The 26,366-nt window shown below is 40.7% G+C and overlaps 1 protein-coding gene across 7 annotated transcripts in view; it reads right to left on the bottom strand.

Annotated features, from left to right (window-relative positions):
• Positions 1 to 677: 677 nt before the first annotated feature.
• Positions 678 to 26,366, bottom strand: part of LOC135496139 (piezo-type mechanosensitive ion channel component 2-like) — a 79,885-nt gene continuing 54,196 nt past the window's right edge. For 5 of the 7 annotated variants that reach the window (XM_064785282.1, XM_064785281.1, XM_064785283.1 and 2 more), the window contains 37 exons: positions 26,033 to 26,065; positions 25,301 to 25,452; positions 24,810 to 24,983; positions 24,402 to 24,491; positions 22,979 to 23,077; positions 22,658 to 22,858; positions 22,073 to 22,274; positions 21,795 to 21,887; positions 21,372 to 21,534; positions 20,907 to 21,092; positions 20,667 to 20,724; positions 20,247 to 20,352; positions 19,561 to 19,714; positions 19,269 to 19,432; positions 18,874 to 18,983; positions 17,599 to 17,625; positions 15,527 to 15,565; positions 13,533 to 13,622; positions 13,069 to 13,345; positions 12,722 to 12,879; positions 12,310 to 12,527; positions 11,844 to 12,111; positions 11,547 to 11,732; positions 10,888 to 11,117; positions 10,631 to 10,666; positions 9,760 to 9,916; positions 9,508 to 9,555; positions 9,145 to 9,311; positions 8,641 to 8,799; positions 8,251 to 8,398; positions 7,803 to 7,988; positions 7,470 to 7,571; positions 7,104 to 7,273; positions 4,344 to 4,475; positions 4,009 to 4,091; positions 3,571 to 3,790; positions 678 to 3,369 (listed from right to left, as the gene is read on the bottom strand). In XM_064785282.1, the coding sequence (XP_064641352.1) occupies positions 3,105 to 3,369; positions 3,571 to 3,790; positions 4,009 to 4,091; positions 4,344 to 4,475; positions 7,104 to 7,273; positions 7,470 to 7,571; positions 7,803 to 7,988; positions 8,251 to 8,398; positions 8,641 to 8,799; positions 9,145 to 9,311; positions 9,508 to 9,555; positions 9,760 to 9,916; positions 10,631 to 10,666; positions 10,888 to 11,117; positions 11,547 to 11,732; positions 11,844 to 12,111; positions 12,310 to 12,527; positions 12,722 to 12,879; positions 13,069 to 13,345; positions 13,533 to 13,622; positions 15,527 to 15,565; positions 17,599 to 17,625; positions 18,874 to 18,983; positions 19,269 to 19,432; positions 19,561 to 19,714; positions 20,247 to 20,352; positions 20,667 to 20,724; positions 20,907 to 21,092; positions 21,372 to 21,534; positions 21,795 to 21,887; positions 22,073 to 22,274; positions 22,658 to 22,858; positions 22,979 to 23,077; positions 24,402 to 24,491; positions 24,810 to 24,983; positions 25,301 to 25,452; positions 26,033 to 26,065 (5,351 nt within the window). In that variant the 3' untranslated portion in view covers positions 678 to 3,104. Of the gene's footprint in view, positions 3,370 to 3,570; positions 3,791 to 4,008; positions 4,092 to 4,343; positions 4,476 to 7,103; positions 7,274 to 7,469; positions 7,572 to 7,802; positions 7,989 to 8,250; positions 8,399 to 8,640; positions 8,800 to 9,144; positions 9,312 to 9,507; positions 9,556 to 9,759; positions 9,917 to 10,630; positions 10,667 to 10,887; positions 11,118 to 11,546; positions 11,733 to 11,843; positions 12,112 to 12,309; positions 12,528 to 12,721; positions 12,880 to 13,068; positions 13,346 to 13,532; positions 13,623 to 15,526; positions 15,566 to 17,598; positions 17,626 to 18,873; positions 18,984 to 19,268; positions 19,433 to 19,560; positions 19,715 to 20,246; positions 20,353 to 20,666; positions 20,725 to 20,906; positions 21,093 to 21,371; positions 21,535 to 21,794; positions 21,888 to 22,072; positions 22,275 to 22,657; positions 22,859 to 22,978; positions 23,078 to 24,401; positions 24,492 to 24,588; positions 24,607 to 24,809; positions 24,984 to 25,300; positions 25,453 to 26,032; positions 26,066 to 26,366 lie in introns of all 7 variants that reach the window. The other 2 variants (XM_064785284.1, XM_064785285.1) reach the window with 2 other exon arrangements.

Here is a 26,366-nt window from a genome sequence, read left to right as displayed (position 1 = left end):
TGGTCTCATCTTCTCCCTTTGTAAACGTTACTTGAAGAAAACCTAGTCTGCATAGATCAGAGGACAGCGTCCACCCGGGAATGTCTAGGCTTGTTTGCTGATCACAACTAACTCTGGCTAGTGTTCACAAATGGAGGAGACAAGACACTCCCTGGAGGTGACTGTCCTCGGGCCTATTTTGAGATGGTTGTCTCTGGCTAGCATTCACAAATGGAGAAGAGGAGACTATTCAGTCCTTGGAGGAGACTGTCCTCTGGTTTATTATAAGATGGTTGTCCTTGGCTAGTGTTTATTATCTGCTTGTCGATTGCGTGCTTACCCAGTTAGATGCCAGTATGGCCGGTGTGCTCCGTCTTCGGTCAGGGGTGATTTTGGAGTGTTCGTCTCCTCATCTGGTTGCCATTTCTGGCTGACGAGCCCAGACTACCTGGTTTGATATCGGAGTTTTCTCTCCTAGACTTGTTGCTAGTCAACTGAGACAGGTGGCACTGGGCTACAGGATACCAATGGCAGGCAACTGACCTGACCTGACATGGAAAGTGTTTACAAATGGAGGAGACTGTCCTGTGGTCTGAGATGGTTGTCCCTGGCTTGTCTTCATAGATGGAGGAGACAAGACAAGACATTCCCTGGAGGAGGGTGTCCTCTGCACGGTCTTCGAAACAAGAAAAACAATATTTTCAAAGCACCGACCGGATTTATTTTATAACAAACACACATTCAAGAGTCACAGGCCGAGATAAAGACACTTACATAAGGCCAATGTTAGCTTTTCATATGAAATCAAATATTCGAATTGCATACACACATGATTTTAGAATTGACATCTCAAATATAATGTATCTGCTCCATTGACTGAGTCATGGTCATCTTACAAAACCTTGTGAATTTGATGAGATTTCATAATTGCATACACAACAAATTTAGAATTGACAATTATGCGAGACTCTATAAGTGATCTAGGGGCGCTATATGATGTGATATAGTTCATTCAACCAGAAAGTAATTCAGCCTACATGTTTTAAACATGTAAATAACTTTACATAGATGAATTTCTCTTCATAGATACTTTAGGCTATATTTTGGTTAAGTACAAATCTGTGTTTTGTTAAATTCATAGTTAAACGTTAATTAAGATAATATAGCAAAGTCTTGATTGAACAATTCTTGTATCTGAACGCAGCATTAGAAGTAAGATACTGACCACGTCCAGTGTCGTTTTCAACAAGCATAGAGTGATGGCAAGTCATCATAAATACATGTAGTGTCAGTGTCACCTAACACTCCACAAGAAAACTTTGAAAGACATGTGAATATTCATGAAAATGTTACACTTATATGGAACTGGACTACGTACTTAGAATACAATGTGTCACATTCATGTTCAGTTCCTGCTCCAAATTAACCCTGAACATTTAATTCCCAAGGCAAACAAACATCTTTATGCTTTTTGCACATGATCAAATTTGTTATCTGATTTTTTGATAATGCTGATTTCGGTCTATACATGTGGACCATTACTTTCAAGGCATAGTACCTGACCTGAATCAGTATTTTCATAATTTGATCGTGTGTGCTGGCATTACGCTCCAAGTCTACAAGCACGATCTGAATTAACCAATACACACACTGAACTTGACAATCTGGGACAGAAGAGGTGTGGATACCGACAAGACAGACATTTCAAACACTCTGCGTGCACCAATCAAGCATCAATACTCAGAGAATAAGGCCACACAAAACAGAAAAGAACCTGGAGGGGAGTCTAAACGATCACACAGTCACAGCAACTACTCACAAAACACACATACTAGTAACCTTGACTACCACTCAACTGAAACTCTTTGACATGCACACTTTAGCACGACAACAGAATCATAGCTACCATCCATTCAACCTGGCCACATAAACCTCATGCATATGCTGTGCACCAAATCACACATCGCAAACAACATTTTCACAGGGTTTACTCCACTGTTAGCCTGGTGTGGTGTAAAAGGGATTATAGTCCTTTGGGTTGCAAGTCATAGGAATAGGATTCCACAAAAGATCGTATTCCAAGACCTTCTCCAAGATTGAACAATAGGGCAGGACTTCTTCTCCTGAGCGACTACATTTACTTTCACACTGGTCATTTCAACACTTGCCTGGAGAATTAAGATTCAGGTTTAGCAGACTAGGATCGCATATCACAAGACACATTTAGAGCCGACCTGAAATTGAGGCAAACCTTTTCATGTGAATGATTTGACCGAACTTCCAGTTGCCCGAAACTTAACGGAAAACATCAAGAATGGAATCCGACCCTCATAGTTCCAAGATCGCACCCCCCTTTTCCCAAATGACTGCATCTGATGCAACTGACTAACTTATTGGCTGGTGTCAGCATTTTAGATCAACTTCAGGTCGGCTGAAGTATAAACGACTTGGCTTTAAATGCCTTCATCTTGTTTTGCTTTTTACGGGGTTCCACTGTATCTGTATTGGAGAAATTCAAGAGACAGAGGGTGAATAATTGTAACAACAGTTAGATATTTGAGCAAGTAATTTCAGCGATGACACATAAATTGAGGAAGCAAGTGTAATGGTGAAAGAGTAGTGGCTTTGAAACATGATTTTAGCAAGAAAATTATCTGTATTATCTTACAATATCTACAAATTTACAAAAAAGTCTACCAGGTTACAAATACAATCCGTATCGTCTTAAGTTTGTGGAAGTTATGTACATTAATGGATATCTTGTTACATGAAGTTTACACAGGATTTGAATCAAGTTAGGTGAAATCAAACTCATTCCATGATATAATATATAATAATGTGACCTTCACATTGATGATAAGTGCCTGGTGAGACTGATACTCCATTGAGTACTTTAAAGAATGTAGATTTCAGAAAAACTCAAATATTCTCATGTCAACTTTTTCTTAACTTTAAAAGATCAAGCCCCAACCCACCAGTAGGAGTGAGAGCCACTGAGCAGGTGCCAATCTGAGCTATTCTTCGTCTTTATCAATTCACTCAAGTGATTCTCACAGTGAGACTGCTGGGCTTTGCTAATGATCACGTCGCCCTTTCAGGGCCAACATTCCAAATCGTTTCTGTTGCTACTCAGTCTTCTCCTTCGGGTATCGTGACCACTTAATCATCGTCTCTGGTGATCGATACACAAACACGAGTTTGGCGAAAAGTTCCTCCTCAAGGGCGAAGTCATGTGACTCTCGGGCGAGATAGATATTGAAGCACAACTCCCGTATCCGATCCACGTAGGGCATTTGACGGTACTTCGCATCCTCCTTCATGCCCGTGAACATAGTCCGTAAGAATTTGCCAATCAAGAGAATAAATGACACATAAATTCCTATAATTGTTCTGAAATTAGAAAGAAAAAAGATTTTTGTAAATTGTTAGATATAAAGTATAGAAGCTGATCCTTTCAATGGATTCTGGTAACTGCTCGACCCAACTATGGTCAACGCTTTGTACTTAGTTTTCAAAGTTTACAGTACGTAACAGTTGACTGTCGTTGAACACGTTTTCTATCAGCTCTGATTTAGGTTCGGCATCACTTACCCTGAACCAGGAATAAATGAAAGCACTTGAGGACTAGCTCGATCACTGAAGGCCACAACAGTCAAACTTGTCGTAGGAACCTCTGGTGCTTTTGAATCCGGTAGGAATAGTGTCCCCTGCATCAACTCGCGCACCTCCCACCACTGCTGCTCCACTGATACATTGGCGACATCTATTGCTCCGTTACGTAACTGCAGAGTTGCGTTACTTAGATGTATCACTGCAAGAGAGAGGGATTGGCATAATCAAGTCTTGGACTAATAATTAAGGGTTTTAGATTTGATTCTGGGCTCTGCCTCACTCACTTGAAACTTAACTTCAAATGCTTTGTCCTTTAAATCACATGTAAACAACTCGGCTTATCAGTCGTCCCACATTGGCCTCTCCTCTCGCCATGTCACAGGCCTATGTTATGAAAATAAAGGTCACCAGTCTTACCATTATCAAGTAACTGGCGAGCGGGTCTTGCCTCCCCGTTTGAGTAGACTCTATAGAATCGCGGGAACAGCTCCATGATTTTTCTGAAAATAGAGGACAACTAGAATTAGAGCAGCTCCATAACTAGGAACAGCACCACAGTCGAAGAGTTTTCAGTACCATGTTTCATGCGAACAATTCAGGAAATGTTAGGCGTGATGGAGCCCAAATTCTGCCCTCTAACCTTCGCCAAAGCATCTAAGGTTTGATCGACATTTGAACTCAACACGTCACCATTAAAGTACTGATTTAGAGGCCCACGAGTGCAGTGCTAACTCCTCAAGCAAAATACTTACACCGCTCCCTTACTGTCAGAACCCGGGTCTAACATGTGCGCTATTTTTTCTCGTGTCGGACTGCCTGGAGCCAGTGGGGTGATGGCCTGATGCCGGGCAGTCACGGCCGCATCTTTCGTCATGCTCACTTCTCTGAAAGATGGTAGAGCTCACAATTTAGTAAGAATATAACCTAGAGCTGTTTCATTCCATTTCAAATCTGAAGGAAGACTCACTGTATTAAATTGTTATGTACATATGTACAAGTAGTTTTGAGTAATGGTGAATGGGTGTTTCTCTCATGTTGATATACATGCAGTTTGACAGAATGGTCCACATGTCCAAACTCCAAAGTTAGTAAATCCAACCGCTGTCAATAAAGTGTACGTATGGATACCATTTCCTTTGTGTTAGACAAATTACAGTCCATTTCACGGAAAAATGGCACTATCATTTTTAGTTCTGCCCTTGTGGTTTTTGGAGAGACAACCAATACCTTCAGTTTGGTCCATGTATCAATTCCTTGAACAATGCAGGACTAACAGAATGATGGCACTTTTCACAGAATTTGTATCAGGGTTTTAGCAAGATTGCATCCTATCTCTTAAATCTCTTTTCAATCAAGTGCTTCCATCATAATACAAACACCTAGTAAGCAATGCGCAACCATAAACTGTTGGTGCAACACATAGTTCAGACAACAGAATGCACAACATACACACTGCACCCAGCGGTTTCACCATACATTTTATAAGTGACGTACAACACAGTGCAGGGAAGCCTTACAGACTAGCATTAGCCCCCAATCAACTGAAAACTAAAAAGATTGAGTCCGTGACTTAGATTTTAAAGGAGGACTCTGCCTTGGGATTTGACAATTGATGATGGCCATCAGAAAACATAGAGGAAATGCACTTTCAATATCGAGGTGGAAAATCACCACCCAGGAATTTCTTTTGAACTAACATGCAGTCTTAGATGGACACTACTATGCACTTTTGACGGCCGTCAGAAATTCTCACGACTCCTCCTTTAAGGATGTACAACACCAGACCCACATTGCATAGAAGGTTGTTATCAATAGATCCTTTAATGAAGTCATTCCATCCTAAGCATAGCAACAACCAGACCAAACCTCGACTTCTTGCCAGAGGTGAAATTTGATAGAAGACATATAAGGCAGATTGCAACCTTACACTCGTTTGCCTCTTCCTACAGCAGCGCCCCTAGTGTGGAGCTCGGAAAATGTTGACTCTGAAAAATTTGGACTCTGAAATTTTTTTCAGAATTTTGAACTTATGAAAAAATTTCTTAAGTCCAAATTTTTTTTCTGCTCAAAATGAAGAATCATCATCAGTCCCGAAAATTTTTCAGAATTTCGAACTTATGACAAAATTTCCAAGTCCAAATTTTTTCTCTGATGTTTCCGACACCAAGTCAGCTGTGGCATGTGACGCGATCACTCGCTGTACTTTGGCCAATCCACCACAAGAAAGAGGCAAACTGACGACATAACTTCATGAATTAAATGAGATAGGCGTACAGCTGGTGAAAGGGGAGTTTCCTCAGGGAACCACAGCACTGTCATCTATCTAGAGAAACTAACAATGTTATATTTCTAAAATGGAGGATGACAGTCTGAGGATACTCCCAATGATACAAGCATGCAGGCTCTATTTACCAATGACACATCTCAGGGTAAATAGACCATTCAAGTTACAAGCATCTGAAAATTGAGTAATACCTTCACATCACTAGAGGTACACATTTTCCCATTTCCCCATCTTCCACCATGGGACTATCTTTCTCAACCCAGAACCATACGTTATTCTCATGGAGAACAGACAGGTCTGAGAGAGAAGATAATGTACAGCTCCACACAAATGAGTGATTTCTGTCGCTAAGATCTGTGACAGAGCCATGATGATCGCTCGTTTGCGTGCAGTTCAAAGCTGTTTACAAGAATATGTGACTCAATTTTGCAGATACTTGTAAGCATTTCTCAAAACTGCATGCCTATGTAAAATATGAAGCTTAAATACCTTGGACTTTCATGAAGAAAAATTGAATACTTTTAAGGCAGGCTGTATGCTTGTTGATAAAGTATAACTACGTGCTTGATACATTGACAGAAACCAAAAAATGTAACGTAACCAGTATTCTGAACATTTGATATTTAACTAGATTTGGGCCTCTGTTTTTCACTCGATTGTTTAAACGTGTCGAGGACCATAAAAAACCAAGAAATATCAAATGTCAGAACTCAAAATGCAAATAAAAAACTTTGAAACAATTGGTTGCCGGGCATTTCAGACGACAGCTTAACTTTCGCGACAACTCAGAGAGGGACACAACATGCATGTTATACTCACAACTGGCTAAAGCATTAGGAAATATGACCATATTTAAAAAAAATACAAAGTCGAGGACATTTTGAATTTGACAGGTGCAGTGGGAACTCGGGGAAGGAGAGTCTTCCATGTTGGACTTCAGTAATCAGAGGATCATTCATGCTTTCGCCACTTTCCTCAACCACGAACTTAGGTCTTCTGATCAGGTATTAACCAATCAGAAGAGACCTATCGTGCTTCTCTGGTGCCGGCCATGATGATAACAGGGCTCCAGTCACTTTATCACATTTTGCATGGTATCTGTGGACTAAACCTGCTTCGCTTTGAGAATTTGTTGTGTCATGTCTTTCCAAGTATATTCCATTGGCATCATTTTCATTGTGAAAGAACCTCGAAGCTCGACCCTCTTATTAACAACCATGATACTCACCTCGTAAATGATATGTCAAAATAGACATTGATAGGGTTAGGAGAGAGGAGATCGGTTCTGAGGGCCTTCTGACTTGGCGAGCTGATACTCCAGGCGGAGGAGGAGTTACCAAGGATCGTGATGACGCGCACATCAGTGTTGTCGTAATTGGTGAAGAAGCCGACTGCTCCCTGGAGAGAGAGATCAAGAGAGTTAAGATAGATTTCTGTGCTCCGGATCAGATTCGTAAAGTGCCCACAATCTAGCGTTGTGGGTGCATCACAGAACCACTTTCATTTTAGTAGTGACAGGCAGCAGTGATTTCAATGACTCTTTATCACTCCGTAACAACTCCACCCCAAGCAATTTATTTTTAATGGTTCTTACCTTATCATCCCCTTGAGCTGTGTACTTGAATTTCAAATTATCAAACTCAGTAGGAGTAACCGTATTTATAAATTGCTGCTGGGCACTCATTTGAAAGATTGGCTGAAACAGGAAAGGCATATGTTCTCAATCAAATCAAGAATATTTTTCATAAGTTCAAAATTTTGAAAAATTTTCCAAGTCAAAAAAGTTTTGGGACTGATAATGTTGGGTCATTTTGAGCAGAAAAAAAAACCAGTGAAAAAAAATTTGGACTTAGAAATTTTTTCATCTTTCAAATTTTCAAAGTCAAAAAAGTTTTGGGACTGATGATGACCAAAAGATCTCTCCTACCTCATATCCGCCAATTCTAATCTGCACGGTACAGTCATAAGGTGGGTAAGGCACAGAGATTACACTCGCCAGCGAAAACAACAGCAGCGGGAACCAAATGATGAAGATGATACCAGCCAGTTGGATGCCTCCGATTAGGAATTTCATCAGGCCACGCTTTTTGACTGCACGGGCGGTGGGGTAGTTCTGGAATAAGAGGTGAATTACATAAAACTGAGCTGGATTTTGAATTTGAACACTGAAGAGTGAAATTTCTTACAACATAATCCGGCAGCAAGCATTTTGTATGGCTTTGAGAGGACAAACTCTGTCATTGTCAGCCAAGCAGGCAACCACCAGGCTGCAAGTCTAAATCTCATATTGTCAGTGTTGGCAGCTCAATCAACCATTTCCTTTTCATTGTCATTTTGTCTGAAGGTTTCGTGTAACATTAGGCTAACAGACTTACTGCCTCAACATGTCTCTCGCAGGTCAGCAAGAAGATATTGGCAAAGATATCCTCCATGGTCAGCCAGCAGAGTAGATCAAGGGTGGTATCGGTCCAAATCCAGTCCATCAGAGTACGTAACTCAAGCAAGAACGGGATGGCTAAAAATCTGCACAAATGACAGAGAATGGATTAGGAAACATTTCAGAGTTCAAGTTTTGTTGCTTTGTACCTTAAGTTTCTCCATCATCACTTCAACAGAACTATATCTAAGAGCCATGTAGTCAGGAATTCTCGAACACCTTGGTTACAAGGTTTCAGTTGACCACAGAGGGCTTGGTGAAACAACCATAACCTATCAAGCAATACCATTCTTTGGATCACTTAAGACTTTGAACGAAGTTTACTTACATTTTGAAGGCAATTTTGTTGAGCATTGAATAACCCTTGGTCAAGATATTACCCAGAATCCTCGTAGGGTATCCTGACGTTATCTGCGTTGCTGAGAAACCAAAGTAGACACACTTGGTGAAATACCACAACTTAGCTGCCAAATTGTCAACAAATTTCCTGAAAACGGAAAATGACATCTTGTCATTTACAATACAATCCAGGACTTTGTTGAAGTGAAATTCAGAATAAAGGCAACCACTTCGCAATCCAGTTGAATACAGCTACAGCAGACTCAGTTTCCCGCCAATTTTCCTTGCTCAAGGTGACGTCATCTGGGGCACACAGTGACGTCACTGTGCTACTGTGCCAATATGGCACTCCAACACAGCGACGACTTTCACGTCCAGTGACATGTTCATCATTCCAGCAGTCTCACCGATACAGCAACGACGCAAACCTGAGCTCAGGCAATGACTCAGTGCCAACAAACGATGAAAAGTTGGCATTTAAAGAAGGACGTACCTTTCCGTGGTAAGAGGCAGGATGAAGAACATCCACAGGTGGATCACGATCACGAGCGTGATCTGGAACACAAACTTTCCGAGCACAAACTTCTTGAGGTAGAGGGCACGATCGATCACAATGAATACGAACTGGATCAATAACATGGCAAGGAATGGACCAGGAATCTAGAAACATGCAAGAATTGTTGTCACGTCAAGATTTTCACTTTTGTAGTTGTTATTGCAAGCTTGTATTTTTACAGTTTTTGCAAATTCACTGTCAAGTGCAAGTGCACTAAAGTTTTAACTGTAATGCAGTAGCCATAGTTGGAGAGTGAACAATTTCTTCTTCAACGTGTTCGATTATGAAGATATTACATACCTTGTTTTCCGATAGGAAACTGTTGACATCACCACCCTCACCGGCAGACTGAAAGGACAACGATAACATGAGCACGGTAAAATCTGACTAGGAAGAGATAAGAGCACATAGCTTAGCGTACAAGTGCAATTTTCAAACAATTGAGTTGCTGCCAACAGTACGTAGACAGTTTTGCCACCTATCTTAAGACCATGCATTGATAGTCTACTTAATAACGATTGGAGAAGTTGGAAGCCCTGTTATTACACTTACCGCTGGTCCGAATGAACTATAACCAAAGACGACAATAAGGAAAGTCACAATGTCGCAGAAGAAAATAACGGTGTAGACATCGATTCTCGTACGGAATTTGCCACATGTCATGTTGGTGAAGAATTCCCGCCAAGGTTGGAAGAAGGATGAGCAGCACCTGAAATGATTATGCGATTAATCAATTACATGTATGCAAATGAGGATTGGGAATAAGAAGTGAAATGTCATTGGTTTAGAAAAGTCCACAGAACATGAACAGGTGGTTGTCGGCACAAACTGATTGAAAGCTTTACACACAGGACTCATCCACAGCCAAGCGCCGAGACATAAAAGATAAGGCCAACATTATCACAGCACTTCATAAGGCAAATTGCCCCCGAGGCCTGCACTGCTCCTGTGAGAATGACTGATGTCATGCATTGTATATCAAATGACATCACGATATTGCAGAACATAACTGACATCACATATTTCAAGGAAACCCATTTCCCCACAATGTCATAGACAGATGATATGCAGATGACGTCATCACTGCTTCATTGGATGGTAAACGCGCCGCTATGGACAGCAAAAGAATGACGTTACAAGTACGTTGATGCAACAGTACTGAGCACTGTGACGTAATATACCAAATGACTAGACGTCGTTTTGCTGTCCATTGCAACGGGTCATCTGTCTAAGGGACACTGCTTGTCATCTATAAAAGCACCCAAAGATTAAGACATCCATCAAGCGTATAGCATCAGTCAAAATCCATTCTACCAAGCGACACATGGTACATCCTTTTTGATCAGAGACCAAAAGTCACACCTTGCTACTGACATTTCCCGAAACAAGATACCAAAAGTCAACCCAAACCAGCTTATTTTACCTCATTATGCAGTCCTCGAAACGTTGCTCAGAACTCCTGCACAGACAAAACACACATCAACAAATGAATTTCAAACACTACAAGCTCTTTTCCTCTGAGTATCACTATGTCAGAAATGTACCAGCAGACGTCTTTTTCTTTACTATTTGGCTGAATTTTGTTGACCTATCGTGCTCCCTTTTGAGCCAAAGATTCCACCATTGCCATATTTGCTTGCAATGAACTTGTGACAGGGATCAACAAAATAACTTTTGTACCTCTTTGCTTTTCCTTCCTCCTTTTCATTAACCTCATCCAGAGACAGCGGTTGTTCCCCATCAGTTATCTCCCCCTCGGGCCCCCCATTAGCTCCCGTCCCCTTCTCTGGGGTGCTGTGTTTAGACATCGATCGCCTCTCGGGGGTAAGCGACTGTATCGTTGATCTTGAACCTTTGTACTTTTCGAGTTCAGCTGTGGCGTCGTGAGCATCTTTCCACAAACCGTATCTCTGGAAACGAAAAATGAGCCATTACATGTATGTTATGATAATATTCATCAGTTATTAAAATTCTTCCAGCTCAGTTGGTTCATCAAAGTGTAAATAGATTGATCTTAAGGCTGAAGGATCAGTCCTTCGAATGAGACTGAAAACCGAGGTTCCTTGTACCTGGTGTCTATGCCAGGGCAAGTCTAGACCCCACCAAGTGAGAAACATGAGTAGCTTGCGTGGACTCTATCTCTCTCGCCAAAGTCGGACCACTAGGCCAATAAACCCAATTGGCACCTAACCGTAGTGGCACGCAGGATACGCTCATCCCGCATTGGAGGAGGATTACTCCTAGGAGAATGACCCCTCCAAGTGCAGAGCGAACGTTAAAGGAGAAGAAGAAGAAGAAAGTTGAATGAAATCCAGTTACATCTAAAAAGATTCACTTACTTTGAGAATAGACCTGTGAATGAATATACAGAGTAGTAATGCCAGGTCGTAGAGAGCGAAATCTGACCTCATCTCGATGCCGATGATTCGCGGAGGCCAGAATGGACCACTTTGTAAGTTCTTTTTCCCCGCCTCGTTCCAGGGGAAGAATTCAAACTGGAATAGGTACTTGATCAACATGATGCCCTGTAAAGGAAGAAATTATGGTTACGTGGACTTCTGATGGAATTCACCATCATGTGTCTGGAGTCTTAATGAAGACAAGAGTGGTGTTTATTCATCATAGATGTAACCTACCTCTATATAAGTAATCACACATGTCCAGTACATCTTGGACGGCCTCGGTACTGACAACATCGCCCACAGGAAAATCGACATGGGGATGACGAGGGTCAACAAACTCGCCGAATTCATATGGTTGAGGATGATGACAAAATAACAGACGATTTCTGATCGTGATACCACAGCATGATAGATGGCAAGAATCAGGCGGAATATAAGCAGACGTTCGGGTTCTTTTTCAATCTCGGTGACGTCCTCGTCGACATCATCCATTCCATCATACCTGAAATTTCAAAGAAAATGGAAAATGTCACTAGGTAATATGCATTAATATAGATCACTTAATCAGTTCTTCAAGATATGATTCATAAATGTGATAACAGACCTTGATCAACAGCAGTGTCGGTTAGCAAACACAAACCTGCAAATAGAATCATGGATGCAAATAGACGTCGCAGAAAATCCAGATGGCACCACTTACATTTCTATCTCATCAATATCGACATAATCGCCCTTTATCGGTGTGATAACTGTGACCTCCTTTCCTGGCCCTGCTGCCTTCCTCTTTTCTACCTCTCGGATTTCACTAGAGTCCTCATCATCCATTGTCTCCGACTCGGCCCTGGGAGCCTCTCTTTCAACAGCCTCATCTTCGCTGACCTCTGTGATTGGCTCGGCACACGCCTTTGTAAGGGCAATCTGAAGGGAAAAGTCAAAGCAGTCATCTATCACAATCATCTCTGGATTGGAGGCTGTGTACATTGCTGAGTCCCCCCTCGAGCTTAGTGGAGGGTAGAGTAGGTACACAGAGACACTGGGCATGCCTAATTGACAAGATTTCATAAAACTCAGAAAAAGTCATTTGTTATGCATCGATATTTCATCTTAAATACCTTTTCTTTCTCCTCCCGTTTCTCGATCTCGAGCTGGTTGGCGACGACACGATAGTCGAATGAAATCCTGTTGAGGAGTTTGATGAAGCTTTCGATGAGGCTGATAAACAACGCCCAGATTAGGAAGAATGTGTTCTTTATCTTGCCATAACACGTCTCTGCAAAATCAAGAGTTATATCTAGCATAAGGGCGAGTCCAAACTTATGAATAAGTTCAACAATTTTGGCGGGAAAACCTAATCATTCATTTTGTCCACCCCGGTAACTTGTCCATTCAACCTCAGTCCCATGAGTGGTCGTGTTACCGGGGTTCCACTGTACTCTATTTGGAGATCATTGTCACTGACCTTCAACTTTACTCTCCTCATCTTCATCCACATCAGTCACGGCGTCTGCTGTCTCTTGCTCATCTACTCCATCTACACCGTCTATACCATCTACACCGTCTGCTCCAGATTTGGAAACCTCCCCATCGGTATCCTCACCACCATCAGTTGACTTCTCTTTGGGAGCCTCTTCTCCTGTTGGTTGATCTTCTACAACCTCTGGCGCTCGTTCCATCACTGGTTTGTCCCGATCAGAAGCTGAACTTGAGGTCCGGGTTTTTTTCATTGGTTCCTTAGCCTGTCAAAACAGACACAATACGGCACTGTAAACCATAATTTGTTTAGTTTTTTGGATGGAAATAGTGGCAGAAATAGACCAGCTGTTTCTGTACATGGGGTAAGCTTACAAAGGAAAGTACGAAATTCACATTTTCGTCAAGGAGTTATGGCCGACGCTAGAGTGTTAAACTGCCAACATGACTTACGACTGCTTCTTCTTCAAGAGCTTTCACCTTCTCTTGTTTGGCCACCTCAAGGCCGGCTTTGGTACCGCCCTCTAGTGCCGCGTTCAATACCTGAAATTGGAGGAAAAGCGCCTGTGAAACAATCATCTTAGAGGATTGAACCATACGACCGAAGTAGTGATCTATCTCTGATTTGTTGTCTTAGGTTGAAGTCGAACTCATATAAAAGTTTGGCAACGGGTGACGTAGGACTCAAGCATTTTCAAAGTTTGTCCTGTCATTGAACTTAAAGTCAATTTCTTTAATCTGAGACGGTTCCCCCAGTTATCTATTTCAATGCAGCCAACTCTCTGCATGAGGCAACTTGTCCACTACTTCACACCCCCGCTGGTGATCACTCCGAGCTGTTTTGCTCTATCAGCTACACTAAACTTCATCCCCCTCAGCTATTCCTAGGGGTGTGTATCTATGTTCCCTGGGCTCTGTGTACCTGGGGAACATGGAACCCGGGAGTATAGGGATGACCCTGTTTCTAGCAGGTTTAGGAGCAAAAATGCAACCCTGAAGATAAAGAACTGCCATTATTTCATTTTCGTGAATCACAGATTTAAAGAGGTGCAAAACTTTCATGGTTACAGTGCAGGCCCGCAACATGACAAAGACCTGGAAAGGAATTCAGAAAACATCCATGAGTCTACAATTCTTCAGAGGATCAAAAACTGTTGTGCGAAATATAAAAGAGCTTTGCCATATAAGATGGTAAAATTCAGCATGCTAAAGACATACTTGGGAAAAATGGCCCACAGGTGACCAAGTCCCATAAAAAATGTAAGACTTTCTACTACCAACAGTTGATGCATACTGCCCATATAATCTAGTATCACCAATCTAATAAAACTGCATTAGTTATTCTGAGACAAAAACAGAACTCAGAAACAGTCTTAGATTGTTGAAGCTAGAGTATTTGGGGGACAGCCGGCAGATACTTTAAGAATGGAAGAACACCTAAAGCTAAAACGTCACCAATCTGCCAACCTGCAAATGGCTGGGCGAGATTACACTGAATGCATTGATTCATGAGAAAAAGTCACATTCAAAGCAGGATGCATTATACACAGAATACGACATGACATGGAGTGACTGAAAATTTTTGGCATGAATGTTCAAATGTCCTGAAATGACGAGTTATCAGGTCAGACACCACTTTCATTTCCCCGTACACATATCGATTCTGATGGCCTCGTGGGCCGGGCGCATGTGTACCCATTAACTACAGCAGATGGCAGGAGACTTCTGATCTGTGTGAACACATATCCAGATTGGTCGACTACCGACGGCCAGTGATTGTGACCCCATCGAAATAGCATCGGGTGAAATCGGAAAATCAACCATAAGGCACACATTGACCTAGCTGACATCAGAGTTTAGCACAAATATTCCATAACACCGAAATTTAACATTTGTATGATGGACAAATTTGACACAACATTAAGATCTTGGCAAAAAAATTGGCATAAAAATGGTATCAACAAATCCCTGGTAAAAACTAAACAATGGGATATTGGGGTTGAAATCATAAAAGGTGCTTCTAGTGCATCAAATATGAAAAAAAAATCATTTCTAAAATGACATGTTATTGTGATCTCATAACTCTATCCATTTAGTAATACCTGTTCCAAAATGATGTCAAAGAGCCCTGTAGTTCTTGCATAGTAAAACCATTACAGCCAAATGCCCGAAAAAAGGGACCAGTACTTTCTTGCACTGCATTGCCTCAAAAGTATGTACCGGTAATGCAAAATGCCCCAAAATACCAATGTCTGTTGTCACCCCAAAAGAGAACAGTCTTTCTTGATGATAACTCAAAATTTCTCATCATTTCTTCAAACATTCCTTCAAATCAGGACACGGGCTCTCTGTGTTTTGGAATGACGACTCTTTTTCAGCAACCCTGTACCCCACGGCCACATCATGAGATCACAATCAGCCTAGAAGCTGCGGAAAATACTACTTACATTCCAGACCATTGCTGGTGTGAAAAACCTCAGAACTGACTAGAAATGATAATACAAGAATGGTGCAACGCCATGCATCATCTCCCAGGATATTTTCTAATGATTAAACTAATTGACGCTGATCTGACCTTATCAAAGTAAAGATTTTCTTTCAACAAGTATGTATCAGTAATTACTCACTCCAGAATGAGATGTATTATGACAGAAACTGATTTGCAATTCTACGACTACAATAGATGACTCCCGTGACATAATGGAGGATGGCATCAGGAAATTGCAACTGGGCCATGCAGCTTTAGACGTTTGGTGAATGTCACAAGCGATGTGACTCTGTAGCAATTCTTGACAGTGTCCACCATTATGCCATGTAAGTTATCTATTCAGCAAAAGCTTATCTTTCAAAGTAGTCTTTACAGTATTCACAGGCATAGAATTTCAAAATGTGGATTTCAACAAAAACTGTGATGAAATCTTTGATACCGTTGTAGCTATCTTCTGATGTTGTAAGAGACTGCACTGCAGTTAGAATAAGATTTCAACAGACACAACAATTTGACAATCAAATGCATAATCATAATCTTATCATACAAGAAAAACATCCACAAGAAAAGATAACAGAACTAGAAAAGAATCTCAAATGGAAATAGGAAAAACACAATCTCCCATCGGACACAATATTATTGTATTCGTTAGGAATATCATTCTTGCAAACTGATCTTGTGGAGTTTGCAGTTGATCAAGTGGGAATCAAAGTAGAAGGACTTGGACTTTAACACACGGATGAAGTGAAGGATAGCTTGAAGAGATCTTTACACGGACATGACCCAGGCCTTATAGTCAAGTCAAAGTAGTTCATAGAGATGTCAAGTCCCAGGTATTAGCTACAGATATATCTAAATGCTTCAGTAACAGAAATTATTTTCAATTTATAAAACATAACTGAAATTGCAACATAATATTATAGGCAGCAGAGGTCTGTGTCTAGTAGATAGGTCGCACATTCTGATCATCATGTCAAGATTAAGGTAACAGTAGAACAATGCTTACTATGCCTACTTTCTTGAGGAGGATGGGAGGGAGGACGCTGCTGAATCCCAAGGTATGAAATCAGGATATCCCTCATTAACTCAATTTAGCCGGTGACACCATCGCCTTCTTTGATGTTCTAAGTCAAATGGCACGAAAATAATCATGCCTCATTCAAGAAATCTTGAGAGTCCATGCATGAGGCATTCTAAATGTCACCGATCAAAAAGTATGAAAACTGAGACATTGATGCAACTTTTTCTATGTGTCAATCATGCCTTTGGCAAGAATGAAAATTCTCAAACATCCCAAATGCTTGAGTCGACCGCGACTTACCGGGTGAATGAATTGGCGACGGAGAGCTCTCCAGAAGTCGGTCTCCTTCCCTAGCCAAATGATATACAGGACCTAATAGTGATTGATAACAAAGGACTAATAATCGGATGAGGTGTGGAGAAATTTGCTGAAAAGTTTGGGGGATTGAAAAGTCCTTCTCAAATTTGTTGTTGCATCCCTTCTTTGTGCCACTTGATGTTTTTTTCGTGTTGAAGCTCTCAGCGATGTCTACCCGATATGCTAGTTCCCCATTATAGAGCTCAATCTGTTCTTTCTAACCATATAAAATTCTAGTTTAAAACAGACCTCTTAAGAAAGGAAATATAGAACTGAACAATTGGAAATTGAGTGACATGATATTTGTACGAAAATAGAGGCACAACCTTTCTTCATGAGAATACATTGCACCAGCTACAAACAGGTTCAGCCATATTGGAGAAAATAGGCGCTTGTATCTCAATGAAATGATAGTAATTGTATATCTTGTTGTGCAACCTCCCTCACCATCAGGCAGGCTTGGCTCCTCCAACAACATACACCTATTTTGGCCAAGAACCGGACATTGTTTTCTTGAAGAAAGGTAGTTGGTACTTATATCATCACTCGTTCAACATTAAAAGCATAACGTCATAAAAAAAATCAGCATCGAAAGAGAAAGAATTGAGGAGAGAAAGCATCATTAAGAACATCAACATTTACTGGATACAAACCTTCATTATTGCAAGCGGTGAGAGCGGCTAGAAGATCATAGAAAATACTATAGGCTCTATGACTACTTGGCCTAAAACTACCAGGCCTAATACAATACAAATGATTTCTGTGCGAGTATAAAACCTCTGCAAACGGCAGTGTGGGGGTTCCATGAACTAGGCCAACTAAACCTGCTGACAGATGAAGGCCCGGTGAGAGAGGGGCCAAAGAAAATTCTTCTCCAGACAAAACTTCAGGACAGGGCATGGTGAGTGCAATGTGCTCTACACTATGCTACAACTCTGGGACTAGTCCTAAGGATACATCACACAAACTGGTTCCCTATTCCGGTACCAACACCAAAAACTCATTGATATAAACAGTGCAACTGATAAAGTAGGACGTGACTTTTAAAAATTGATAAAGATTATGGCGGTTTTAGTATAGTTATAATGACACCTGTTACAGGGCTATCCATAGAGGAATCTAGAACTGGATGCAAATTGGTGTGAATTATATGAGCAGACGTTGGACCTTTATGATTACTGGTGGCTGAAAAAGAGGTTTAACATTATCATTGTTCTTTGCAAAGTTAGTTATTCTATCGAGTTTATTGATTGTGCTGACACCGACCCATTGCTCTTTTACCGAAGATCAAAGTTTCCCCTCATGTCAATCACAATGGTAATCGACCAATCAACCAAGAGAAACATATCATACCATGGAAAAAAGTCATGAGTGCCCACAACCAGATTGAGATATGAAGGAATCACAAGTTACGCAAAGGGAAACACTCTCAAAGGTGGTGCAACTTCTGGGTGCAATTCCACTCTTTCTCTGAAGACTCACTCAACCCAATCCACAGCCACGCTAAGAATGCAACACCTGTCTCTTTCAAACAAATCTTCCAAACACCATTTTAGCAGCAACCAACTTTAACCGGTACTTTAGAATCCAGACATTTGGGACTAAATGCCAGTGAAAAGAGAATATCAACTGTGATGAAGTTCTTTCCCTTATCATGGTTTAGAGTTCATGAACTTGCCTCAAATGGTTCTGCAACATCCTTTTCTTTCTGTATCACAAATATAGAGGCGTTATTCAAATTGATTTTTAAAGCCCTTCGATACCCTTACATCAGGGATTCCTCTTTATTTTAAATATTTCCATCATTTACACTGATCTAATTCTTAATGGATGATATTCAAAAGGGAGGAACTAGTTAACACCCCCCCCCCCCCCCATCCATTCAAATAATGGGTCTCTTTCAGGACAACATTCAAAGCTACACTTGCCTGTAGCGGTCCAGCTTTCTTGTCCTTCGGTTTTTCTTCCTCCTCTTCATCCCAGAATGTATCTTCTTCATCAACATCCTCAAATAATTGATAGTCGCCGGACCGGATGACTGAAACAGGGAATTATCCATCTGAATACTGCCTCGTAAAATATCCACAACATAAAATGTTTGCTGCCCACCACCTATCGTTTAGATGCTGGCATTTTCAACGTGAAGGGGCTTCATATCCACCTTGGCAATCTTTTCCATCTCATTGCCTCGGTTTCTATTGTGCAAGGGGGTAATGGGTATATTCCATAGAATATCTAAAAGTGCGCATCACGATCATTTTCAAGTGCTTGGCTGTTGCCTTACACGGAAAGAATATTTGATCAGTCGGCTTTAAGGGCTTACTTTTATAATGATCTTTAGACGTAAATAGCGCTTTCTCATGCGATTCCTCCTGTTTCTTCTTCAGCATGTCCATCTTTCTCTTGATCTTTGCCAGATGTTCCGCCTCCTTCCTATGGTAGTCTCGCACCTCTTTCACAAGGCGACAATTGATCAACTGGGCACCTCTGAAAAATACACATTGAGCATTGTCAAATCCTAGAAACAAACCACCAAAGTATAACACTTTGATCAAGTAGCTAGGTTTTCAAATCCAATTTAAATCGTTGTAAATATTACATGAAATTCCACTCACCTTGAAGAGAGTTTGTTCTGAACTTCTAACTCAATCACAACGTGTCTGAAGTAATGTGTGCAGTACGCCCGCCGCTGTATCAAAATGAATACCAAACAGACAACATCCCATCCAAGACCTCCACCATCTGGGTCTTCACATTTCGGTTCATAACCTAGAATAATTTGGAAAGAAAATAATCAGTTGATCAAAATTTCCCTCCACTCTATTAGAAGTACAACACAGTGGTCGATGTGGGGGGGGAGGATTTTTAGTCCAAATTTTTTTTCACTGGTTTTTTGTTTTTGAATTTGAAAAGTTTTCAGAATTTTGACTTTTTATTCTGCTAACCCCTTACACTAACCCGGAAAACATTTCTGAGTCCAAAGATTTTTTTCACTAATTTTTTGAGTTCTGCTCAAAATGAACCAACATCATCAGTCCCAAAACTTTTTTGACTTTGAAAAATTTTAAAAATTTTGAACTGACTGAAAGTTGAAAAAATTTCTAAGTCCAATTTTTTTTTCACTGGTTTTTTTGTTTTCTGCTCAAAATGAACCAACATCATCAGTCCCAAAAACTTTCTGACTTTGAAAATTTTCAAAATTTTGAACTGACTGAAAGTTGAAAAAATTTCTAAATCCAATTTTTTTTTTCACCGGCTTTTTTCTTTCTGCTCAAAATGAACCGATGCAACATATACTCACTGTCGTCAGCCACTTGATTTGCCCCCGACTGGCACACGAGAGTCAGGAGTTGAGTGACAGGACAGTATTCTGTATGGAGGGCTTTGAAGTACACACAACCTATCACCTGGAAACACAAAGGAAAAATCATATCATGTTTCTTCCCTTCGAGCGAAAACCTGTCCATACCTCTTAAGGAAATGGTGGCTCACGGTGCCTTTTTCCTGCCGGAAAGGTACCGATAAAGTTTTCTGGTACAAACTAAACAACGTAAATTGACCCACTTCCAATCTTTACCAAAAACCACAAAACTGCTTGGTCCTGCAAAGAATGACAGGCAGGAGATCTAACCAGGCAGTCATGGTGAAAGGTCAACAACTTCAGACATGAGACAGACCACAGGAAAAGATCATGGGCAAGATCCGTTCTTGAAATACTCACTTGTAAGAATGTTCTGCATAGAATCACTGTATAGTTGTAAGCTAGAAGGAAACCCCAACTGAAACAGAGGAAAACACAAATACTTACTTTCAAGGTGTTTGCAGTTTGCGATTCACCCATCAGTTTTAAACCAAACAGGCTTCAATTATGATTAAAAAGTCGCTAGGTGGCAGGTACTGCTAACTGTTTTAGATCATATTCCATTGCCCTCTACCTCTCTTGTTGACGTTGGATACTTACACCCTGAGAAGTTTGGTTCTCGGCCGTAAAAGCAGATTTTGTCCAAACCATAAGATGGCGAAGCATCCGATCATATATCCGAGACAGAAGAGGCTGACGCGCTGGAGCGCGGTGACGAAGATGGCCAGCAGGGTCAGCCAGAACATGTGGAGGAAAATAAACGATTTGCTGTAGTCTAGTAACGACCTGAAACAGGAAGAAAGAGATACTTTGATGTCGTCTAATAATGTCCTGAAATGGGAAGGAGACACTTAAATGTCATCTGATAATGACCTGAAATGACCATATTCTCCGGAGATTAGGGTGTAAATAAATGCCCCCATTATCTTTTCAATCCTCTGATAATATTTGACATGGCCCCTCATCTAAGTGTCTGATTCAATGCCACATGTATGTTACTGATGAAAGTTGATGGCTCTTTTGTGCCCAATGTCTGATTTCTAAACGGTACATTATGATGCTTACATCTTTTGTGAAATGAAATCTTGAGTAGGGTTGGGTTCACTTTCATCAATATCACCCGTCAGAGCGGTGTTGTCACCTCCGCCATAGATATCACGCAACGCTGATCTCTCAATCTTGAAAACACGCCATTGAAGGCAGGCAAAGAGGAAAGTAAAGAAATCAGCTGAAAATGGGAAAAAAGCATAAAATGTTAGAATTTCAAAACAATTTATGGTAATATTAGCAACATATTGGATTTTTTCCCTTGTGCATGTTATGACAAAAGGCCTCTTAAAACAATGCATGCTGATCATCAGGTGTGTGTCATCAGTTCACTGTAACCATTTTCTCACTGAAATTTTTGCCAAACATTATCTTGGCATTGAGCGGGTATTTGTAGTCGTTTAGCATAAGCATCATCTGTAGGCCTGGATGGAGACTTACCTAGCATGATCTTTGCATATGGTGGGTGCTCGTAGTCTGGTAGCTTCATCCACTGCTCGAGAATGGTGTGAATGGCTGCTGTCCATGGGTACTCTGCACAAGATATTGAAATGAACTGGTTTTGTGCAAGAGAGGTATTAGAGAACAAGTAAGCTTGGTCAGTTTTATCTCTGAAAATGCAATCCAAGTTGAAGTCCAAAGAAGAGGAAGGGGACAACTTAATGTGCAAGTATGATGACATTACATTATTCTATGAAAAATGAAGTTACGATAGTTACCTATACACAGACCGGGTGGAAGTCCTAAGCATGATGCGTACTGCAGGATGAGGACAATGACGAGAATGATGATAAGTACGGGCCAGAATCTGGCACAAGCTCGCCGAGAACAAATCAGGAGAATGCCGAGTATGACGGCGTACATCACAGCATACGAGTCACCGCGGATGACAATCGTGATCGCTATCATCATAAAGTTCGCCTGGAAGGAATTTGATAAGTGGCTGCATCACACTGACTTGTTATGTTTTTGTGATTAAACATGACAAATGCAAAAATAAAAGGCACATGAACATTTCTGGGTCATGCTCAGCAGGGTGAGTGTGCCATCTTCTTGGCCCCCCGGGTCTTAAATCAGAGGTATGAACTTTAATCTTCTGCATAAGAGTTTGAGGTGATGAATTTTGTAGCAAGTCTCTGACACCAGTTGGCAGACTCAGGAAAGCAGAAGAGCTTTGAGAATTGGCTTTTGAAGAGGACTTTAGACAGAGCCATCTACATTGACTCTAATTGGAATATTTCAATAGGCAATATTCTTTATCATATCTAGATACAAATGCCATTTCAAATAGTTGTCTAACATACCTCAAGACCAAACTTATAAAAGAAATAATTCGTGAAGAACTTGAGACATGGTATGATGCCCTTGTCCGCGTCCTCTCTACGAGTATCGGGGAAGATGATGCCAGGCTTTGGACGTGGGACCTCGGGATTGTAGGAAATTTGCTTCTGGTGAATCTTCACGACAGCTTCGAATCCAAGTGCAAGGATGAGACAGACTAGGCCCTAGAAAGAGAAGATGTTATTGCAATCGGTGTCTGCTCTGTACGGTTGATTCTTCAGATGAAATATTCGGGTTATACAGATTCATTGACTACATCATCTCTACACATAAGGTGTACTTACCACAACATAGAGTGCTATATTCTCCCTTTTCTCCAGACCGACCCATTTAGCGTTATCGATGGTCTCATTGAAGGGGTAACTACTATTTCCTGAGGTTACCTGCAAAGACACGTTTGCAACTATTACAAATGGCCGGGATGTGAGAATCATTTTATGAGTTTTATTAAGTTTATACTTTGTGAGCTGGTTTTCGTCACACATTTAGAAGTTTAACAGGTGATTAGGGCATCTGGGATGGACTTAGAAATTTTTCAAAAAAAGTTCAAAATTCTGAAAAATGTTCAGAGTCAAAAAATTTTTGGGACTGATGATGATTCTTCATTTTGAGGGAAAAAAAAAAACTAGTGAAAAAATATTTGGACTTAAAATTTTTTTCAAAGTTCAAAATTCTGAAAAATTTTCAGTCAAAACATTTTGGGGACTGATTATGTTTCTTCATTTTGAACAGAAAAAAAACAAGTTAAAAAAATATTTGGACTTAGAAATTTTTTCATTAGTTCAAAATTCCAAATTCTAGTGAACTTGGCAAGCGTAATATTTTGTTCAGCTTTCTTTTGGATGTTTAGATAACAACTGATGCAGAAGCCAGAATTCATTTATTCTGCATGCAACACATTTGCCATAAAGAACATTACAACAAGTCGAACGCACATGATGAGTTAATGACAAAAACATTTGGGATATTTGTTTGTTTGTTTGTTTGTTGTGTGCAGATGGCAAAAGCAAAAAACATCTCTCAACGAATGATGAAATACATGTTTTGTTTTCATTGTCATTTAGCTCATCCTGGGTGCTTGACTTTTGTTGTAGTCGGCAGCCTAAACTCAATGCGTGTCAGATGACAATGCTGGGAAAAATGACTGCAAAATGACAAAATGCAGAAGCCAATATGAGTGCCTGGTGACACCACTAAAAGAAAATTCTGTGTCGTTCCGTTAAAGCTGCGAAAAACCTAGTTAAAGAAGAGAAAGTTAATGAAGAATGAAATGGTAGATGGAGTGTTCTGCTGTGCATGAACTGTAAATGAGCTGCAACAAAACAAGATGAGTTGAAGGGGTTTTTCAGGCTGTTACAAATAATGATAATGATCGCCATGATAATTCCAAGCCATTTCGAAAGCTGAAATCATTCTTGAAATGATATGACATGCTGTTAAGTAGCCCTGAGTAACAGTATCATGCATACAAGCCAATGTACCATCCTTATACAGTGGTCAATGCCAACCCTGTACCCCCCCCCCCCCCTTGAAGATTTTCTCCCAAACATCGGAAGGGTCCTTTGAATACAAGTTCGGTGCATGACACATTCTCTCTGGAATAAACTGTGTAGTACAATGTAAGTAGAATTGGCCGCAGATGGGTGCGCAAAGCGGTGTTTTCAATCAGCTCACAAGAGGGCAGTGCAAACTAACGATCACACAAACCTGCAGCCTTCCATGCTGGGTTATTGTCAAGTTATCTTCGTTTTTATGATCGTACATGTGAGAGTGAAACATTCGGTACTGGTGCACGGACTGAAAGTGAACGGGATGGAGGTTTAGGGAGGACTTTAGTTCTACCTTTCACATGTCTAATGGTCTAAGATTGAAAGACGATCGAATCATAACGAACCTGGTATTGGGGTATTGACTGAAAGTGAAGGATGATGATATTAAAGGTACTCCAGACTCTCACAAGAGACGAGGCCCTTTCTGTAAGTTACGTCACCTTTAACTGTAAACCGTAAAATTCTTGCACCTTTTAAATTTCGTCAGGAAGAAAGAAACAGAAACCTTTCCAGATCAAATCTTCTGAAATATGAAATCTCATGACAAATACGAAAGCGCACTTACTGAACAGTTGGACAGCCAATACGCTGTATCTAAGATATGAAGCTGGAACGTCATCTTGGCAAGAATGACGAGGGATGCCCAGATCATGCAGATCCCAGACAATAAGGCACGTAGTTGGACAATAGGCGTGAGGATGGCCAGGAAGAGCAGGAACAGAAAATTGATGGCCGTCACCTGGAACGGAAGACAAGATTATTATAAACCGTTCTGAAACTTATTCATCATTGTTATTTTTGGCTTTGTGGTTCGTTGGTTACAAATTCCGGTTTGGGACCTAGTTTGTCCATGCTGGCGAAGACTTTCAAGAGCAGAGAAACTAGGTTTGAAGCTGATTCAAAGGACTGTGAGGAGCAAGGTCTTCGAATTCCTTGAAATCCAAGCCAGTTCATCATCTGTATTCCCAGGTTTACGACCAAGACCTTGGCACGTGGCAGACTAACAGTGCTGCCTATTTGACATTTCAACTCCTGATTGTAAAGAGAGCTACACACCTCAAACACACAGACCATAATGATGGCAAAAACGACCAGCTTAAAGACGTGGATCTCTAATAGTCGCCAGACAATCCACAGGGCAAGTTTCCATAACTTGTTCGTATTCTTCATCATGAAGCCCATGAATTTCTCCGCATCCCTCGTAAAACCTGAAACATCAAAACGAGACACGTTATGAAAGAATTCGAAAGTTACTCCTTCAATTTTGTTCTGGTCAAAGTCAGGTATGATCTGATGTAAACATGTTTTATGTTTTTCATCAGGAATGGTTTGGGCGTACACCAGAAGGGGTTGCGTGAAACACTGACCGTACAGACATATTCCATGACCAGTTTGCGTACAGTTGTAAGTGATCTGTAGGACCCTCTCTACACTTAACACTACCGGCCAGCCCAGCTTGTGTTCCTCCTCCCTTAACTAACTGAGAAATTCTTCTATTGGTGAGAAACGTTAAATAAATTCAACTACTAAACATTCAGTCCCATTGATATTTAAAACTCGACACTGAAAATGATTATCAAAACACTGAAAAGAAAATTATAAGTGAAATTAAACTATTCTAACACTGTTTTGAACGAATGGTGAAGCTATTTGTTCTGAAAACATTCAGTGCATAACGATAATATTGATACGGTGATTCTTCAAAATAACAACACGTCTGCACATCTATACCATCTCTTGAAGCAAAACGGAAGCTACAAACGTATCAGAAATTGACTTCCATCATACCTTCAATCCCAAACATTTCTGCAAGAGAATATTCTGTAAGAAAATTTGAAATGTTATAAAATTTGTATCTTTACTACTGGGTATGTCAAATTCCTCAATTTTGAAATAGTATTGTGTTCGTTGGGTTGCATGTTTTCCCTAAAATGTTGGTCATCTCATAGGTGCGTGCATGGCAAAGTGAGGACCGATGTGACTCCTTCTGGGAAGAGAGTGTTCATCACCTCCCAGTCACTACCCTGCAATCCTACCTAAATCTCTCTGGCCATGCTAGGTAGAGTTCAAGCCTCTCGTGAAGGTGGCCTCAACTTCTAACTAAGACGCCCACATTTCTTCG

This window comes from Lineus longissimus, chromosome 11 (genome assembly GCF_910592395.1).
Source record: "Lineus longissimus chromosome 11, tnLinLong1.2, whole genome shotgun sequence".
NCBI classification, from domain to species: Eukaryota; Metazoa; Nemertea; class Pilidiophora; order Heteronemertea; family Lineidae; genus Lineus; species Lineus longissimus.
The sequence above is the reverse complement of the archived record's forward strand: the minus strand, read 5'-3'. Positions and strand labels throughout refer to the sequence as shown.